Source organism: Macaca thibetana, chromosome 11 (genome assembly GCF_024542745.1).
Source record: "Macaca thibetana thibetana isolate TM-01 chromosome 11, ASM2454274v1, whole genome shotgun sequence".
Lineage (NCBI taxonomy): Eukaryota > Metazoa > Chordata > Mammalia > Primates > Cercopithecidae > Macaca > Macaca thibetana.
In genome coordinates, this window is record NC_065588.1 from 129104787 (window position 1) to 129121581 (window position 16795).

At 49.7% G+C, this 16795-nt stretch overlaps 1 protein-coding gene across 2 annotated transcripts in view; it reads right to left on the minus strand.

The window, feature by feature from the left end:
- Positions 1-16795, minus strand: part of ANKLE2 (ankyrin repeat and LEM domain containing 2) — a 39956-nt gene that overhangs the window by 21260 nt on the left and 1901 nt on the right. For both annotated transcript variants that reach the window (XM_050747747.1, XM_050747749.1), the window contains exons 2-5: positions 12152-12610; positions 6847-7053; positions 4471-4664; positions 3297-3485 (exon numbers count right to left, since the gene is read on the minus strand). In XM_050747747.1, the coding sequence (XP_050603704.1) occupies positions 3297-3485; positions 4471-4664; positions 6847-7053; positions 12152-12610 (1049 nt within the window). The remainder of the gene's footprint in view (positions 1-3296; positions 3486-4470; positions 4665-6846; positions 7054-12151; positions 12611-16795) is intronic.

A 16795-nucleotide genomic window follows, 5' to 3' on the forward strand; every position in this document is an offset into this window, starting at 1 on the left:
GGTCCTCAGGCCTTTCTTGGTCCACATTCTACTTTACAGGACTGAGGTTCCGGGTCCTCTGCTTCAGAAACATGACCGTCCCCCTCCCGCTTCCCAGGCCCTCTGCCGTGCATCTGGGCAGATGGTCTACACAGAAAGGACCCGCAACAGAACGGCTTCCTTCTGGCCCACCATTCTCCCCACTACACAACGGCCCTTTCCAACCTGTTCTGTACTCGGCAAACCTCACCACCCCGATTTCTGCCTGTTCTTGCTGGGTAACTTCCTGTAGTTCTGGCTGACCTTCTCTCCAGCCCTGCTTCTCACCCACACCATAATCTTGGGATGTGATCTCTCCAAAAACCCTGGTACTTTCTCAAGTTATTTTTGGTCCACACTTTAATGATTCCTACTTTCGGGGGTTATAATAAACAAATATAACCTGAAATATCTAATTTCAGTAATTTACTAAGTTTTCTTTCTGGACACACACATGCACATTTTCTGTGAATACTGCGTGAAAATAAGAACATGTATTCCTAGTCGAACCTCATTTCCTTACTCAGTTTGCTCACACTCAGCATAACTGACGCACTGTGATGTTACTCCCCCTTTCCTAGTTCATGTACACTATTGCTTTTTTGGTAACCACTGTTTTCACTTTTACCCCTTTCTATAATTTTGCTGGCTTGACAAAATGTCAACACTCCCCCTTTACTCTCTTGTTGATTTAAAAATTATTCTTGCTTTTCAATTTTGCAGCTCAGTCGGGCGCAGCGGCTCACGCCTGTAATCCCAACACTTTGGGAGGCCAACGCGGACGGACCACTTGAGGTCAGGAGCTCAAGACCAGCCGGGCAAATATGGTGAAACCCTGTCTCTACTAAAAGTACGAAAATCAGCCGGGCGTGGTAGTGCATGCCGGCAGTCCCACTACTCAGGAGGCTGAGTCAGGAGCATCGCTTGAGCCTGGGAGGCAGAGGCTGCAGTGAGCTGAGATTGTGCCACTGGCCACTGCACTCCAGCCTGGGGCACAGAGCAAGACACCGTCTCAAAAAAAAAATTTTTTTTTGCAGCTCAACATATCATATTCACTGTGTTATCCAAATAACAAAATTATGCCTCCCCACAATATGCTTCTTTGACACTCTCTTCTACCCACCACAACACGACATTCCACACTCCCGGGTTTTACTAAGAGTTTGTAATTCCTGGCTCTAAGCTGTCACTGGGCTTTCCCTCACAAAAATACATCGATTCTTCAAGAATTCTTACTTATGCATTGTTCAACCACTGAAAACCATCCCTCTTTCGGTGGTGGGGACAGGGTCTTGCTCTGTCATCCAGACTGCAGTATAGTAGTGCCATCTCGGCTCATTGCAGCCTCTGCGTCCTAGGCTCAGGGGATCCTCTCACCTCAGCCTCCTGAGTAGCTGGGGCTACAGGCATGTGCCACCACCCCTGGCTAATTTGTTTTTTTAAATTTTTTGTAGAGACAGAGTTTTGCCATGTTGCCCAGGCTGGTCTCAAACTCCTGGGCCACCTCAGCCTCCCTAAGTGCTGGGAGGCCATCCACATGAATTTAAACAGTCGTGTACCCAGTTTTACACTAAAGTTTGTAGTTGAAACAGATAACTGTGCTGTCCTTCCTAGGGGTACAGGAAGTGGACAGGGCAGAGGATTTGAAACACTGAGCCAAAGCCCAGGCTCCCTTTAAGAATCATGTTAGTGGCCAGGTGCGGTGGCTCACGCCTGTAATCCCAGCACTTTGGGAGCCCGAGGCGGGCGGATCACGAGGTCAGGAGATTGAGACCATCCTGGCTAACACGGTGAAACCCCATCTCTACTAAAAATACAAAAAAAATTTGCCAGGCATGGTGGCAGGTACCTGTAGTCCCAGCTACTCAGGAGGCTGAGGCAGGAGAATGGTTGAACCCGGGAGGAGGAGCTTGCAGTGAGCCGAGATTGCGCCACTGCACTCCAGCCTGGGAGACAGAGCAAGACTCCATCTCAAGAAAAAAGAAAAAAAAAAAATCAGGTTAGCCCGTCAGAATGTTGAAGGATTGAAGAGCCGCACGCGTTGAGTGGCGTTTCTGACCTCCTCCTTCCCTAACTCGCAGGAGTGCAATCGCCCAGAAAGCCCTATGTGTTCCACGAGCTTCTTATCTTGAAATGTTGAACAAGAAAACTGTCCATTTTCTGAGACCCCCCAGAAAGTAAACTGATTATCAACAACTGCTTAATTGTTGCACTAATCTATCTTTAACGAAAAGCAAATTCGTTATTTTTTTTAAGCAATGGACTTTTCAAAAATTGAAATTAGGCAAAGCAGCTTAAGCCTCCTAATGAGAGAATATTATTTGTTCAGACTCAAGCTGAAATTCAAGCCTCACATTGCCTTATGCTTTGTTTATGATAAATGTATAAATGAGGATTGCTTAACAGCTGTAAGCACTGTATGGGATTTTACACCTGGCCTGCGTGACCGCCTGTTCCAGTTGGGGTGTTGATTTGACTAATACGCTTCATCCCAGTGTATAAAACTTGCTTCTCTTCTCAAGCAGAGCAGCTCCCCTGGCTCCCTACTCTGCCCTGAAGGACTCTTGGGCTCCTGGGGGTGGGAGGGGCCAAGAGAAGGAAAAGCCTGTCTTTAGCACCCTTTAGAAGAGCTGTGCCCCCTTCACAGTGCTGCCTTGCATGGGCCTAGCCCGGGGGGGCACTCATCAGTGACTCCAACTCGCCTGCTTGCTGCACTTGGGATGAAACGATCCCACAGGTCAGGTGGAGGGTGGGGTGTGGGCACTGGCCAGGATTGCTGTCGCCTTTTCTCAAGAGCGAGGAAGATCGTTCCTATTTCTAAGCAGTCACACCCCAGCAGTCTCTTTCTCACACAGTCCTGCACGTTAGGCGCCGTGGTCTGCAGGGGCAGCTCTGTGCCTCAGTGGCTCTTGGCAGGACACTGAGGGCCTGTCTGTGGTGTGCCCAGCTCTGCCACTCCCAGGAGGAGAAAGGCTGCTCAGCTCAAGGTATCCTGTTCAGCAGAGCAAATGTCCTCTGACAACCATGTCCCCAGACAGTTCAGACACCCTTGGGGACAGCACTGCACACACGACAAAGACGCAGGGGCCAGGGAAGCCCAGCACTCGGTGCCCTCTGTCCCGTGGGACGTGGTGAGAAGGCAGGCTGCAGGGGTGTAACTATGTGTCTTTTCCCCAAAGTTATTACACCAATGAGTAACTGGTCAATAAAGCATTCTTCTGGGGAAGAAATTTTAAACAATTAAAAAAAGAAAGCGTCAGTGGAGGGTGGGCACGCACCATCTTGTCGGGGGTGTTCAGATACAGGTCAACCACGTAGCGGATGCGCTTCTGCAGCATGGCCTCGTCGTCATCGGGGTACATCAGCCTCATGAAGTCGGGGTTCTCCAGGACGTCCAGAGTCAGCCGGCAGATGGAAGCCTGGTTCTCTTTGGCAGCAACATGCATCACGTTGTACCTGCACCCTTCCTGAAAGAGACCCGCATGCTCTGAGCTCCCATCTGTGACACGTGGACACGTCTGTCGCGAGTGCTGCGATGGAACCGGCCAGGCCGCGCACCCACCCGATGGAACCGCACCTACCCGAAGGAACCAGCCAGGCCGCGCACCCACCCAATGGAACCGCACCCACCGATGGAACCAGCCAGGCCGCGCACCCACCGATGGAACCGGCCAGGCCGCGCACCCACCCAATGGAACCGCACCCACCGATGGAACCAGCCAGGCCGCGCACCCACCGATGGAACCGGCCAGGCCGCGCACCCACCCGATGGAACCGCACCTACCCGATGGAACCAGCCAGGCCGCGCACCCACCGATGGAACCGGCCAGGCCGCGCACCCACCCGATGGAACCGCACCTACCCGATGGAACCAGCCAGGCCGCGCACCCACCGATGGAACCAGCCAGGCCGCGCACCCACCCGACGGAACCGGCGAGGCCGTGCACCCACCCGACGGAACCGGCGAGGCTGTGCACCCACCCGATGGAACCGCACCTACCCGATGGAACCAGCCAGGCCGCGCACCCACCCGACGGAACCGGTGAGGCCGTGCACCCACCCCATGGAACCGCACCTACCCGATGGAACCGGCCAGGCCGCGCACCCACCCGATGGAACCGCACCTACCCGATGGAACCAGCCAGGCCGCGCACCCATCCAATGGAACCGGCCAGGCCGCGCACCCATCCGATGGAACCGCACCTACCCGATAGAACCAGCCAGGCCGCGCACCCACCCGATGGAACCGCACCCACGGATGGAACCGGCCAGGCCGCGCACCCACCGATGGAACCGGCCAGGCCGCGCACCCACCCGATGGAACCGCACCTACACGATGGAACCAGCCAGGCCGCGCACCCACCGATGGAACCAGCCAGGCCGCGCACCCACCCGATGGAACCAGCCAGGCCGCGCACCCACCCGACGGAACCAGCGGGGCTGCACACCTACCTGCACAATAGTTGGGTTGTCCCCTGAGCCAATCAGATAACGGGGGTTGCTCCAGATGAGGTCAGAAAAGGTGTCTTCCTCTCCCTTCTCCACAGCTTTCCGAAGCTTGGCGGTGAGGTCCTGCGTGCGGGGATTTTTATAGCTGTTCGCTCGCTCTTTGTTGACTGTTTCTGATTCAGACAAGCACAAACCATCTGCCGGTAAGAGACAGAATTTAAGAAAGATCAGTGTCACCAAGTCACTCATGCCCCGTGACCAGGGATAAGGAGCTTTCCACACAGGCCTCTGGGCCAACTGGGAGGCACAGGTGAGAAACGACGAGATGGGCCTGCGGCCACCAGCCCCAGCATGTAACGGCAGCCAGCGCACCCCTGTGAGCAGAGCAAGTGGAGGAGAGCAGCCAGACCCTGCCGCAAGCTTGCTGGGAAACACTGAATGAGGCCAAGTTTGGTGAACTTTGTGTTTTTTCAGAGACAGGGTCTGGCTCTGTCACTCAGGCTGGAGTGCAGTGGCACGATCACAGCTCACTGCAGCCTCGACCTCCTGGGCTCAAGTGATCTCAGCCCCCCAAGTAGCTGGGACTACAGTTGTGTGCCACCACGCCTGGCTTATATCCGTATATATAAATGTATTTTTAAAGATAGGATCTCACTATGTTGCCCAGGCTGGTCTCCAACTCCTGGCTTCAAAGGATCCTTCTGCCTCAGCTCCCAAAAATGTTGGAATTACAAGCATGAGTCACCACAGCCGGCCAGTGAACTCTGAAAGCTTGGTCAGTAGGTGGAGGAGGAATAACGGCAGTTGTGGGCAAGGGAACACTCCCAGCAATCACACAAGACCTTCGATGTGCACAGTGTGGCTGCAAAGGATCACAGGATTAAGGAGCCACCACACCCTGCTGATTTTTTTGTGGGGACGGAGTTTTGCTCTTTCGCCCAGGGTGGAGTGCAGTGGTGCGATCGTGGCTCACTGCAACCTCTGCTTTCCGGTTTCAAGCAATTCTCCTGCCTCAGCGTCCCAAGTAGCTGGGATTACAGGCACCTGCCACCACGGCCAGCTAATTTTTGTATTTTTAGTAGAGACAGGGTTTCACCATGTTGGCCAGGCTAGTCTGAAACTCCTGACCTGAGATTATCCACCCACCTCAGCCTCCCCAAATGCTGGAATTACAGGCATGAGCCACCGTGCCCGGCATGATTTCTGTCTTAAAGTGATTTCCTTCTGAGGAATTCTCACAAACCGCAAAGAAGGAAATCTGTACCTGTTAGAAGCCACTCTGGTTTCCATCCAGGAAGCACCTGTATAAGGCTGACTGAGGACAGGCAGATGACTGGAGGGAGAGGGTGCCATTCCTCTGGAGTACCAACCCGCCAGAGAAGCCCAGACAACTGTGAGCTGGGAGAGGGAGCAGGAGCTGAGGCCAGACGAAAGGTAAAGGCAGAGGCTCTACCCCACACTGACTGTGAAGAGCCTCTTCACACAAAACCCGAGTTCTGAGCTAGGAGGTGGAGAGGAGGCAGACTTCGGGCTGGACAGTTCCTACAGACGAGCCCGACTTTTGCAGATGCCCTAGTCCTAGAAGTAGGTATAGCTTCAGGTGGGGAAGGAGACTGCTCTCAGGATCCAAAAAGGCACAGTGGCTCACGCCTGTCATCCCAGCACTTTGGGAGGCTGAGACGGGAGGGTCACTTGATGCCAGCAATTTGATCAGCCTCGACAACATGGCAAGACCCTATCTCCATAAAAAAATTTAAATTCTAGCCTGGCCAACATGGTGACTAAAAATACAAACATTAGTTGGGCCTGGTGGCGGGCACCTGTAATCCCAGCTACTCGGGAGGCTGAGGCAGGAGAATCACTTGAACCCATGAGGCAGAGGTTGCAGTGAGCCGAGATCGCACCACTGCACTCCAGGCCAGGCAACAGAGCAAGACTCCGTCTCAAAAAAAAGTTTAAATTAGCTGGGTGTGGTGGCGCATGCCTATTTCTCTCCCTATTTGGGAGGGTAAAGCAGGTGGATTGCTTGAGCCCAGGAGTTTGAGGCTGCCGTGGGCCATGACAGCACCATACTCCACTCCAGGCTGGCAAAGCAAGACCCTGTCTCTTTACAAAAAGAAAAGAAAAAATCCAACAGGCAGCAAGGAGAGACGTGGGGGCAGATGGAAGCAGCCACAGCGTTCTTTTCAGCTTCTCCACTCAAGATGCTAGTTACTGGCATGTCAGCATCAGAGCTAGCGTGGCTTCCTGGTCCACTGAGACGCCATCGACTCTACCCCCACAGAGAAAACAAGTTACCACATACGAGGAAAGAAGGCACAAAACAGGGTGGGATCTATGTGACAGGAACATCAAGATGTGAACTGCTGCATGATTTACCTTTCACCCCGTCACTGCTAAAGAGCGGCGCTGTTTTCACAGGAGAAAGTGGTAAGGACGTTCTGCTTGGAGAAGGGAAATAATCACAAATTCCTCTGGCAAATTTCTCAGCGTCTTCTCTGGTAGAAAAAGCTTTAAATCGGGACCCTTTGATCATCTTTACAGCTTGCAATGCTTCTTTTTTATTTTCATAAACATGGATCCTTTCTGGGTAGGAAAAGTAACAAAGGAAAATCAGAGATGAGTGACTGGAGCAGCTGTCACCTGGTCCACCCTGGGCTTCATCATCAGCTTCCATGTCTGCTACCCAGTCGCCCGGCTTAGTTCAGATCTTTAATCTTGAAGAAAAAGGGCCTTAGCTAGCCAAAATAACACAGTTAACAAGCTCAATTGTGTGCGTATATGCATGGGAGTAACATGATACATATTATGTTCACATATGTAATTCTATATGGCAAGATTCTATCCTAAAAACTAAATTTCATATAAAGATCTAAATAAAAATTATTAAAAAGCAAATTAAAAAAAACTATAATGATGTCAGCCAAGAACAAAAGAGAACTTTAAACACAATTTTGAACAGGAAACGCCTATTTTTTTTTTTTTTTTTTTGTGACGGAGTCTCGCTCTGTTGCCCAAGCTCAAATGCAGTGGTGCGATCTTGGCTCTCTGCAACCTCGGTCTCCCAGGTTCAAGCGATTCTCCTGCCTCAGCCTCCCGAGTAGCTGGGATTACAATGCACCTGCCACCACGCCCGGTTAACTTTGTATTTTTAGTAGAGACGGGGTTTCTCCATGTTGGTCAGGCCGGTGTTGAGCTCCCGACCTCAGGTGATCCATCCGCCTCAGCCTCCCAAAGTGCTGGGACTACAGGCATGAGCCACTGGACCCAGCTGGGAATGCCTTTTTAAACATGCCAAGAAACCATCCAAAACAAGCTAATTCTGATTATATAAAAATATGAAAGCTCTGTAGTGGAACTATCACGATCAAGTTTTGTATGAGACCATCGTAAATACATAAGATACAAACTATTAGCCAGGAGACAAAAATTTCTGAGCAATATAAGAGAGGAATGGTTACTGTCCACTACTGGATAAAAATGGCCATGGTCCAGGCAGAGTGGCTCACGCCTATAATCCCAGCACTTTGGGAGGCTGAGGCAGACGGATCACCTGAGGTTGGGAGCTCAACACCAGCCTGACCAACATGGAGAAACCCCGTCTCTACTAAATACAAAATCAGCCGGGCACGGTGGCGCACGCCTGTAATCCCAGCTACTCGGGAGGCTGAGGCAGGAGAATTGCTTGAACCCGGGAGGCGGAGGTTGCAGTGAGCCGAGATCGCGCCACCGCATTCCAGCCTGGGCAACAAGAACAAAACTCCATCTCATTAAAAAGAAAGAAAGAAAGAAAGAAAGAAAGAAAGAAAGAAAGAAAAACAAAGTCTACCTTGTGACTCTGTACTTCTACTTTCGTTTTTATAAAAATGAAAACAGGCCGGGCATGGCGGCTTATGCCTATAATCCCAGCACTTTGGGAGGTCGAGGTGAGCAGATCACAAGATCAGGAGATTGAGACCATCCTGGCTAATATGGTAAAACCCCGTCTCTACTAAAAATACAAAAAATAGCCGGGTGTGGTGGCGGGCGCCTGTAGTCCCAGCTACTTGGGAGGCTGAGGCAGAAGAATGGCTTGAACCCGGGAGGCGGAGCTTGCAGTGAGCCAAGATCGCGCCACTGTACTCCACCCTGGGTGACAGAGAGAGACTCTGTCTCCAAAAAAAAAAAAAAAAAAGTGCACTTATATTACATTCAAAAACACACGTTATATATCATGTTCTAAACATCTTAAAAATAAAAAAAAATGTTCATGTATATAAATAATAACAGGATCAATCATGGCGAAAGCAGTGAAGTAGTTACTTCTCAGCAGTGAGATCTGAGACCAGAAGAGAGAATCTGGCTTTTACTTTAGATGCCACTTATAGAACATACACATTATAAGTGATTGTAACGAGCAACCTTTACAATAATAAAGATTAAAAATAAGGCTGGACGAGGTGGCTCACACCTGTAATCCCAGAACTTTGGGAGGCCGAGGCAAGCGAATCACGAGGTCAAGATATAGAGACCAGACGGGCGCAGTGGCTCAAGCCTGTAATCCCAGCACTTTGGGAGGCCGAGACGGGCGGATCATGAGGTCAGGACATCGAGACCATCCTGGCTAACACGGTGAAACCCCGTCTCTACTAAAAAATACAAAAAACTAGCCGGGCGAAGTGGCGGGCGCCTGTAGTCCCAGCTACTCGGGAGGCTGAGGCAGGAGAATGGCGGGAACCCGGGAGGTGGAGCTTGCAGTGAGCTGAGATCCGGCCACTGCACTCCAGCCTGGGCGACAAAGCAAGACTCCGTCTCAAAAAAAAAAAAAAAAAAAAAAAGATATAGAGACCATCCTAGCCAACGTGGTAAAACCCCGTCTCTATTTTAAAAATACAAGAATTAGCCGGGCATGGTGGCACACTCAGCGACTTGGGAGGCTGAGGCGGGAAAATCACTAGAACCCAAAAGGCAGAGGTTGGAGTGAGCCCAGATCGCGCCACTGCACTCCAGCCTGGTGAAAGACCGAGACTCTGTACCAAAAAATAAGTAAACAAATAAATAATAAATGACAAAAATAAAAACTGCACTATGACCATTTCCCAGTGTCACTATTCTTTTTTTTTTTTTTGAGACGGAATCTAGCTCTGTCGCCCAGACTGGAATGCAGTGGCACAATCTCAGCTCATTGAAACCTCAGCCTCCTGAGAAGCTAGGACTACAGGCGCCTGTCACCACGCCCTGCTATTTTTTTGTATTTTTAGTAGAGACGGGGTTTCACCATGTTAGTCAGGATGGTCTCGAACCCCTGACCTTGTAATCTGACTGCCTCGGCCTCCCAAAGTGCTGGGATTACAGGCGTGAGCCACTGGCCTGGCCACTAAGTATTCTTTAAAAAGATCTTGGCCGGGCGCGGTGGCTCAAGCCTGTAATCCCAGCACTTTGGGAGGCCGAGACGGGTGGATCACGAGGTCAGGAGATCGAGACCATCCTGGCTAACACGGTGAAACCCCGTCTCTACTAAAAAATACAAAAAACTAGCCGGGCGAGGTGGCGGGCGCCTGTAGTCCCAGCTACTCGGGAGGCTGAGGCCGGAGAATGGCGTGAACCCGGGAGGCGGAGCTTGCAGTGAGCTGAGATCCGGCCACTGCACTCCAGCCTGGGCTACAGAGCGAGACTCCGTCTCAAAAAAAAAAAGAAAAAAAAAAGGTCTTATGGAAGAATAATATTCCATTCTATTCACGGTGTTTAACCAATTATCTACTCACAGGTATCACCACAAATGATATCACAGTAACAACAATACTAATGACAGTGTGCAATTTCCGGCATTCCAGTCAGTATTGAGTTCTCTTTTTTTTTTTTTCCCCAATGCTAAATCTTGTTTAAAATTACAATTCTTGGGCTGGGCACAGTGGCTCACACCTGTAATCTCAGCACTTTGGGAGGCTCAGGTGGGAGGACTGCTTGAAGCCAGGAGTTCAAGACCAGCCTGGGCAATAAAGCGAGACCCACTCTCTTAAAAAAAAAAAAAAAAATTGATTACCTAGGTGTGGGCAGGCGAGGTGGCTCACGCCTGTAATCCCAGCACTTCGGGAGGCCGAGCCTGGTGGATCACTTGAGCCCAGGAGTTGGAGACCAGCCTGGGCAAAGTGGGGAAATCTCATCTCCACCAAAAATACAAAAAAATGACTGCACACTGGCACATGCCCGTGATGTCAGCAATCCCAAGCTGAGGTGGGAGAAGTGCTTGAGCCTGGTAGGCAGACATTGCAATGAGCTGTTGAGATCACATCACTACACCCCAACCTGGGTGAGAGACAGAACCCAGTCTCAAAAAAAAAAAAAAACCAAACATAAAAAAAAAAACCAATTAGCTAGGCGTGCTGGTATGTGCCTGAAACCTTAGCACGCTGGGAGACCAAGGTGGGTGGATCGCTTGAGGGCAGTTTGAGAGCAGCCTGGGCAACATGGCAAAACCCTCTCTCTATAAAAAATACAAAAATCGGCCGGGCACGATGGCTCACACCTGTAATCCCAGAACTTTGGGAGGCCGAGGCGGGCGGATCCCGAGGTGGGCGGATCCCGAGGTCAGGGGTTCGAGACCAGCTTGGCCAAAATGGTGAAACCCTGTCTCTACCAAAATACAAAAATTAGCTGGGTGTGGTGGCAGGTGCCTGCAGTTCCCAGCTACTTGGGAGGCTGAGGGAGGAGAATCACTTGAACCCGGGACGCAGAGGTTACAGTTAGCTGAGATCGCGCTATTGCACTCCAGCCCAGGCAACAGTGCAAGACTCTGTCTCAAAAAAAAAACAAAAAAACAAAAACAGCTGGGTGTGGTGGCTCATGCCTGGGTCCCAGCTACTCAAGCGGCTGAGGCAGAAGGATCACCTGAGCCAGAAAGGTTGAGGCTGCAGCGAGACGTCACTGTACCACTGCAATGCAGCCTAGGTGGCAGAGTAAGACCATGTCTCAGATGAATAAATTAAAAAAATAAAATGGCCGGGGGCAGAGGCTCACGCCTGTAATCTTAGCACTTTGGGAGGACAAGGCAGGTGGATCACAAGGTCAGGAGTTCAAGACCAGCCTGGCCAAGATGGTGAAACCCCGTCCCTACTAAAAATACAAAAAATTAGCCAGGCGCGGTGGCAGGTGCCTGTTATTCCAATTACTCAGGAGGCTGAGGCAGGAGAATCACTTGAACTCAGAGGGCGGAGGTTACAGTGAGCCAAGACTGCGCCACTGTACTCCGGCCTGGGCAACAGAGTAAGACTCTGTCTCAAACAATAAATAACTAAATAAATAATAAAATAAAATTACAAAACTTTGATGCTGAAAATGTATGCATTCATTGGCCATTTGCATTCATTAACATAAAAGGTGTGCAGGTTACAATGCATTTTAAAAAGGGGGAGGCGACTAATCAACAAAGCTCCTAACCAAGAGCAGCAGCCAGCTAATGTTAATATCTCAGTCCAGCATATCTCACAGAATCCAATTTACCTAACCAATTTTAACAGTTCTCACGTAGACTCACAAATATTTCAGGAAAGTTCTACATAAAAATATTAACAACGGTTAACTGGGGTGATGAGATGGTGGTGATCGGATTTTTTCTTTTTTTATCTGTACTTTTCCATTTTCATATGTCATCCCGCCCTCTGCATATATGCTCTGTGTGAGGAAATCCTACACACGTCCCCATTACCATTTCTCGCTGGGATGTCCTCATATACTGGACACACCCCGTAGTACAAGGGCGGTTCCTTAGACGCAGTCACTCCAGTTCCGTAGGTGTCAACAGCACTGGGGGGCACCGAGCAGGTCTGAGATGTCACAGCTTCCTCTTCTGGAGGATTCAGGCCCACACTGTAACCAAAATCTCTGTCTTCAGAAAAACCAGCCTCATCAGTTGGGTTCCCTTCAGCTGACTTCAAAATCCTTTGTGTGTCTTGGCTGGGAGCTGTGGCACCTGCCTCATGGTGGTCGAAAGAAGGCAGCCTTCCTCCTTGCTCCAGTAAAGCCTGAGCCAATTTTTTCTCAAAAATGAACCTTGTAGTTGACGTAATGGGTCCACATTTCAATCCAGCTTTGACGATTTCTTCTCTAAGGTCATCTGGATTCAGAAGTTTCAATCGAGCCAACACAGCATCCATTGTCATTTCACCTAGGCCCAAGACAAAAAAATCAAATAGAGTCACAAAATACTAACACCTGCTGAAGCTGGGTGGCAGGTACCAGGGTTCGTTATTTAATGGCATCAGTTTATTTCATTAAAAACTTTTTTCTTGGCTGGGCGCAGTGGCTCATGCCTATAATCCCAGCACTTTGGGAGGCCGAGGTGGGCGGATCACCTGAGGTCAGGAGTTCGAAACCAGCCTGGCCAACATGGTGAAACCCCATTTCTACCAAAAATACAAAAAATTAGCCGGGTGCAGTGGCAGACACCTGTAATCCCAGCTACTCGGGAGGTTGAGGCAGGAGAATGGCATGAACCCAGGAGGCGGAGGCTGCAGTGAGCCAAGATTGTGCTCCAGCTTAGACAACAAGAGCAAGACTCCAGATCAAAAAAAAAAAAAAAAAAAATTTCTTTCTTTTTTCCCAGGCAGGATTCCACTTTTCATACAAACTCTCTCCTTACTATAATGCAACCAATTTTTTTTTTTTTTTTTTTTTTTTTTTTGAGGCAGAGTCTTGCTCTGTCACCCAGCCTGGAGTGCAGTGGCACCATCTCAGCTCACTGCAACCTCCGCCTCTTGGGTTCAAGTGATTCTCCTGCCCCAGCCTCCCAAATAGCTGGGATTACAGGCACCCGGCATCACGCCGAGCTAATTTTTGTATTTTTAGTAGAGATGGGGTTTCACCATGTTGGCCAGGTCGGTCTTGCACTCCTGACCTTAGGCGATCTGCCTGCCTTGGCCTCCCAAAGTGTTGGAACTACAGGCGTGAGCCTTTTTTTTTTTTTTTTTTTTTTTTTTGAGACGGAGTCTTACTATGTCTCCAGGCAGGCTAGAGTGCAATGGCGCAATCTCAGCTCACTGCAACCTCCACCGCCCGGGTTCAAGCGATTCTCCTGCCTCAGCCTCCTGAGTAGCTGGGATTACAGGCATGTGCCACCATGCCCAGTCAATTTTGTATTTTTAGCAGAGACAGGGTTTCTCCATGTTGGTCAGGCTGGTCTCGAACTCCCGACCTCAGGTGATCCGCCTGCTTTGGCCTCCCAAAGTGCTGGGATTACAGGCATGAGCCACCGTGCCCAGCCCATTATATTCTTTAAAAAAAAAAAAAAGTCCAGGCACGGTGGCTCATGCCTGTAATCCCAGCATTTTCGGAGGCCACGGCGGGCCGATCACCTCAGGAATTCGAGACCAGCCTGGCCAACACAGTGAAATCCTGTCTCTACTAAAAACAATTAAAATTAGCCGGGCATTGTGGCACATGCCTGTAATCCCAGCTACTCGGGAGGCTGAGGCAGGAGGATCACTTGAGCCTGGGAGGTGGAGGCCACCGTGAGCCGAGATGGCACCCCTGCACTCCAGCCTGGGCGACAGAATCAGACCCTGTCTCAACAACAAATAAAAGGATGGGGGGGAGTAATATTTCCGAATTTAAGTTTCCATAGGGTTCTGACTTTTAAAAACATGTTCGTGATTGACATACTCAAGAAATAAGTAAAGCCGGGCAAGGTGGCTCACACCTGTAATCGCAGCACTTTGGGAGACCAAGGTGGGTGGATCACGAGGTCAGCAGTTCGAGACCAGCCCAGCCAAGATGGTGAAACCCTGTCTCTACTAAAAACAATACAAAAATTAGCCAGGCGCGGTGGCAGGCGCCTGTAATCCCAGCTACTTGGGAGCCTGAGGCAGAAGAATCACTGGAACCCAGGAGGCAGAGGTTGCAGTGAGCGGAGATCACCCCACTGCACCCCAGTCTGGGCGACAGAGCGATACTCCGTTACAAAAAAAAAAAAAGAAACAAATAAGTAAATAAACAAAAAGATAGGGGATACCCAAATGGAATACCAGCCAGAAGAAACGAACCTAACTGGCTTACAAGTGAGTAACACACCGGAAGCTAACCCACATAACTTTGGAAAACTGAGTGACTAAAGTGCTCTAAGGAGAAAGACAAAAAGAAGTGTGGCCATTACAGTGTGAACAGCCTCTAAGCAGTAGGTCTTTTCACAATGCTGTAAGTTAGCACACTTACAGCTATTTTCTGTGGACTCTAGGGCAAAGCAAATCATTTGAATACATGGTGGCTGATGAGAGCCAGGACTCTCCATGACAGAAAGGAAAGTGGGAGTGAGAACAGGGTTTCATCAAATGATTCCTGTAAAGGGCAAGAGAGTAAGCATCTCAGACTCTATGAGCCAAAGGCCGTGTAAGTGCTCAAGAACAGCCACAGGCAGGGTGTGACAGCTCACACCTGTCATCCCAGTGCTTGGGGAGGCCGAGGCGGGAAGATCACTTGAGTCCAGGAGTTCAAGACCAGCCTGGGCAATGTGGCGAGACCCTCTCTACAAAAGCTTTAAAAATTAGCTGAGTGTGGTGATGTACACCTGTGCTTCCAACTACTTGGGGAGCTGAGGCAGGAGGATAAATTAAGCCCAAGAGTTTGAGGATGCAGTGAGCCCTGTTTGTGCCACTGCACTCCAACCTGGGCAACAGAGCAAGACCCTGTCTCCAAAAAAAAAAAAAAAAAAAGAACAGCCACAGATATACACAAACAAAAGGGTATGGTTGTATTCCAATAAAACTTTACTATACTTAGAAAAATAGATGGGGGCCAGTTTGGATCAGTTTGCTGACTCTTGTATTAGAATAAACCCAGGGGCCCGGGCATGGTGGCTCATGCCGGTAATCCCAGCACTTTGGGAGGCCAAGGTGGGTAGATCATTTGAGGTGAGGAGTTTGAGACCAGCCTGGCCAACATGGTGAAACCCCGTCTCTACTAAAAATACAAAAATTAGCCAGGCGTGGTGGCGTGCACCTGTCATCTCAGCTACTCAGAAGGCCAAGCAGGAGAATCGCTTGAACTGGGCAGGCAGAGGTTGTAGTGAGCCTTGGCCTGGACAACAAAGTGAGACTCCATCTTAAAAAAAAAAAAAAAAAAAAAGAATAAACCCACAGACGTTGCATTGAAATTGGAAGTATCAGTATGATCACATGGTCTTTGACATATCGATGGGTAAAGATGTGAGAAACAGCTAGGTCTGAAGACTGGGTAATGTTACATTAACAATTTTTTTTTTTTTTTTTGAGATAGAGTCTTGCTCTGTCACCCAGGCTGGAGTGCAATGGCACGATCTCTGCTCACTGCAACCTCCACCTCCCGGGTTCAAGCAATTCTCCTGCCTCAGCCTTCCGAGTAGCTGTGACTACAGGCACCTGCCACCACGCCCAGCTAATTTTTTGTATTTTTAGTAGAGACTGCCTCACCACATTGGCCAGGCTGATCTTGAACTCCTGACCTCGTGTTCCACCTGCCTCGGCCTCCCAAAGTGCTGGGATTACAGGCGTGAGACACGGCACCCAGCCGAGTATGCAACTTTTGAGATTGGCTTTTCCTAGTCAGCATAATGCCCTTGAGATCCACCTACGTGGCAGAGTGGACTGCTGCGGAGTGGCACCCTGGGGTATCAATGTTTAAGTTTAACCATCCACCTCTAGAGGGACATTTGAGTTATTTCAGTTTCTGGCAATTACAAATAAAGTTGCTATGAACATCAAATACGGGTTTTTGTGTGAAAATCGTTTTCATTTCTCTAATAAAAGCTCAGGAATGCAGAGCAGATTTAACTTCCTAAAAACCTTCCAGGCTGATTCCCAGAGTAGCTGCACCACTTATCATCCCCACTCGCAATGTACGAGACCCAGTTTCTCTAAATCTCTGTTGACTTGTGGTAATATCAGTATTTTTTTATTTCAGCCCCTCTCAAAACACCACCCCCAGCCACCTTGTCCACAGCTCTGCTTGGATGATGCTGGTGGTGACGGTAACAGAGCACTCAGAGGTGCTTAACACATACCAAGTGCTGCACTTACCCAACTCCCAAAAAATCTTAACTAGGTACTACTATAATCCCTATTCCTAAATGAGCAGGCTGAAGACAGGTTAAGCCCACAGCAATAAGTGGTAGGGCCGGGCGCGATGGCTCACACCTGTAATCCCAGCTACTCGGGAGGCTGAGGCAGGAGAATGGTGTGAACCCGGGAGACGGAGGTTGCAGTGAGCCCAGATCACGCCACTGTACTCCAGCCTGGGCGACAGAGCGAGACTCCGTCTCAAAAAACAAACAACAACAGCAACAAAAATAGAAAAATTAGCCGGGCTTGTTGGCATTCACGTT